The sequence below is a fragment of the Buceros rhinoceros genome, unplaced genomic scaffold (genome assembly GCF_000710305.1).
Source record: "Buceros rhinoceros silvestris isolate BGI_N320 unplaced genomic scaffold, ASM71030v1 scaffold40860, whole genome shotgun sequence".
Classification (NCBI taxonomy): Eukaryota; Metazoa; Chordata; class Aves; order Bucerotiformes; family Bucerotidae; genus Buceros; species Buceros rhinoceros.
In genome coordinates, this window is record NW_010390898.1 from 424 (window position 1) to 3,772 (window position 3,349).

The 3,349-nt window shown below is 40.2% G+C and overlaps 1 protein-coding gene across 1 annotated transcript in view; it reads left to right on the plus strand.

Moving 5' to 3' along the window:
• The window catches only part of LOC104496380 (non-specific lipid-transfer protein-like), a 5,877-nt gene that overhangs the window by 308 nt on the left and 2,220 nt on the right, over positions 1 to 3,349 (plus strand). The window contains exons 2-3 of the mRNA XM_010139490.1: positions 1,472 to 1,565; positions 2,652 to 2,781. Of these exons, the coding sequence (XP_010137792.1) occupies positions 1,472 to 1,565; positions 2,652 to 2,781 (224 nt within the window). The remainder of the gene's footprint in view (positions 1 to 1,471; positions 1,566 to 2,651; positions 2,782 to 3,349) is intronic.

Sequence of the window (3,349 nt, forward strand, 5' to 3'; positions counted from 1 at the left end):
AGAATCCTTTTTAGAATTATTGTTTGCCTCTGGGCAAGGAAGAAATTGCACTGCAAACTCAAACTTGGTCAGCAGTTGGAACTGTTGTGTACCTACAGCTCTGCAGGTGTATACAGAGATTGTCACTTACACAGTGTCTGTTCCTGCTAAACAAATGCACTGTGAGTTACAAGTTAGTGAAAAGAGAGAACTGGCCCATAAAAATGGCTCGCATGACTTCCTCGAAGGAAAAGTGTCATGTTTGGAGGAAAAAAAGCCAACAACTCAAACCAGAGGAGATCTTGGCAATACTAGTTTCATCTTACATTAGAGAAGCTTAAAACTCTAAAATTCTCCCAAAGGCTTTATGTGCAGGAGATGCTGAGCCGAGGAGGTGCACTAACGTGTATCAGACTTTGGAACGAACCAATGCGCCTACTCTGATCAGGCACCGCTTACATAATCGAATGATATTGTAGGTTGTGTAATTAGGGGAAAGGTGGTGGCATTTCATGTTTATGAAGATATTGCATACCATTTTCTCTACAGCAGTGCATGTAGACTTAAGAATTGGATTCAGATCTAGCCTGTAATTAGCAGCTTTAGGACTAGCTGCCAAGAATGTACATCAAAGTAAATGACAGCAAGACTTGAGCCATTTTGGATTAGTCTTTCAAATAGTTCTGCTTTTATTTTGACACCTTAGAATTCTACATCCTGTTAGCACAGCCATGGTTTATTACCAAAATGGATGTGTCTTCTTCAGGTGAGAGAGTCCCTACTATAGCTCCCATAGCATACATCGGTAGGCTGGTCGTAGTACCACACAATTAAGTTCTAGCAACATCTCTTAAACAATTCTGTCACTTTAATAGTGTCAAACCTGACCACAGTTTTGAACTCTGCTGAGAAGAGATGGTAATGATTGTAAACTTGTTTTTCCTGCTGCTTGAATTGTCATTTCTTTGGACACCTCTATACTTACTTCAGCTCTGGGTGCCTCTGCAGAAATGGAGGAGGAGGTTTCATACTGTTGTCAGACCTGCAGGGTGGCTGCCCCAGAGAGTGAGGAATAACTTGCAGTACCTCTTGTGACAGTTAAGAGACCCACACAAATTGAGAGGGAAAAGGTGATTTGTTTTGCCAAAAAAAAGAGAAGATATTTCTCAGAGATGATGCATGTGCTGCTCTTCCTTCACACAAGGTGTGGCAATAGTGTTTGCTGATTTATCGTAACAAGATTAGTGATTTACTTTCATTATAAGATTAACATCCTGTCCATACATGCAAAAACATCTAGATACTTGAAGGAATTGTAATTCAGGCAGTCAAGCCCATGAGAGAGTAAGCTTCACTTTGATACTGTATAATTCCTCTATACTGCTAAAGTGTTTCAGTAGCAGTTCCCACTGGTATTAGGTCTATTCATGATAATTTGAATATGCTGAAAATACAATTAAAGGTATGTAAACAAACAGGTTTTTCATTTCAGCACCGGCCGTATTGCGGCTGTGCCTCTCAGCGCAGCTGTTGATGGATTTAAGTCCCATCTTGTCTTCAAGGAGATTGAGAAGAAGCTCGAAGAGGTATTTGTCTACTACTTTTACCTACAACAGGATTTTAATTCATGACAGAACTTGCCCAACCTGGTGGGATCATAGTGGCATCAATCACTTCCTCAGTATTGCTCATTGAAACAAATGTTACAGCTTTGGACTTCCCTGTATCAGGAATCACAGAATCCTCTTGTTGGAAGAGACCTTTAAGATCATTGAGTCCAACTGTTCACCCAGCACTGCCAGGGTCCCTAAACCATGTCCCTCAGCACCACATCTACAGGTCTGTTGAATCCCTCCAGGGACGGAGGGGTCTCCTGGCCCCTGGGCCCCTCCCTGGGCAGCCTCTTGCAATGCTTCACAACTCTTTATGTAAAGTGTTTCCTGATATTTAACCTAGATCTCCCCTGGTGCAACTTAAGGCCATTTCCTCTCATCCTGTCATTTGTCACATGGGAGAAGAGACAAACCCCCACCTCTCTACAGCCTCCTTTCAGGTAGTTGTAGAGAGTAGTAAAGTCTCCCTTCAGCTCCTTCTCTCTAGGCTAAACAACCCCAGTTCCCTCAGCTGCTCCTCATAAGACTTGCTCTCCAGACCCTTCCCCACCTTTGCTGCCCTTCTCTGAACACGCTCCAACACCTCGACGTCCTTCTTGAATTGAGGAGGAATTTTTCTATGCTGTGCCATGTTTTTAAATGACGCCTTTTTCCTGCCTGCATAAGGGTATTTCAGTAAAGGCAAGTTTAGATAGTATGCGAGGAGCTTTCTAACACCAGAAACGGTACATTTGTGTTTGGTGATTGGTGTTTGTTGCTTGTTTTACGAGTATGATTAGAAGAAGAAGTCACATTTTGTCAGACTTGCATCAAGACATGACTGTTAGGACAGTGGTAGTTTTTCTTAGTTGGTAGATTTTAATATAGATAGTCATAGTTCGTGTTTGTTGGGGGGGTGTTTTGTTTTTATAATGTTTGTTTAAACGAAGCTTAATAGAAGGAAATAGATATTTCTGTATTAATAGGTTAAAGGTCTTAAAATTACTTCCTGTTTAATTCAAGCTATTTTAAATTATTTTGAAGTAAATGAATAATCTGCACATTACATGGTCATTACAGGAAGGAGAACAATTTGTGAAGAAAATTGGTGGAATCTTTGCCTTCAAAATAAAAGATGGTCCTGGTGGGAAAGAAGCAACTTGGATAGTAGATGTGAAAAATGGTAAAGGCTCTGTGGCAGTTAATTCAGGTCAGTGCTATTTTATTATGTCACTGCAGAAAACACATGGAAGTAGAAGAATGTAAAGTAATATTCTGTTTAAGCTGTAGTGACCTTGAGCAAAAGTGGTGTACAACTACCTTAATTTTAAACTTCTCGTATTACTAACGCTTCAAACCCATGATGGTTTTGAACCAAGAATTAAACATCTTCTACTCTGAATTCTGCCTAGATAATTGCATGTTTTCTTAAAGGCTCTAGACAGACCTGTCATATGACTTACAGGAATCAGACTGGGTGGTGGTGGGAAACCCCATAAAAGTATTGGAGACAAAGGTTTTGTACCCTTGCCATGAAAACATCTTGTCTCATATCTAAAGTTATTCATCCTGTAAATAAAAAGCCAAAGGCAACAGTCTGTCCTGAGAATCTACCTCGCGTAACTATGAACCTGCATCATAAAGCTTTTAATTAAAAACACGACAGGGGATTTGCTTTGGAATTCATTGATCTAAGTTATTACAAAAAGAAGAGCACGGTTTCCTGTTGTAGGCACAACGATTTATCAAAGAGTTACATTTAATAATGAGTGTAGGGA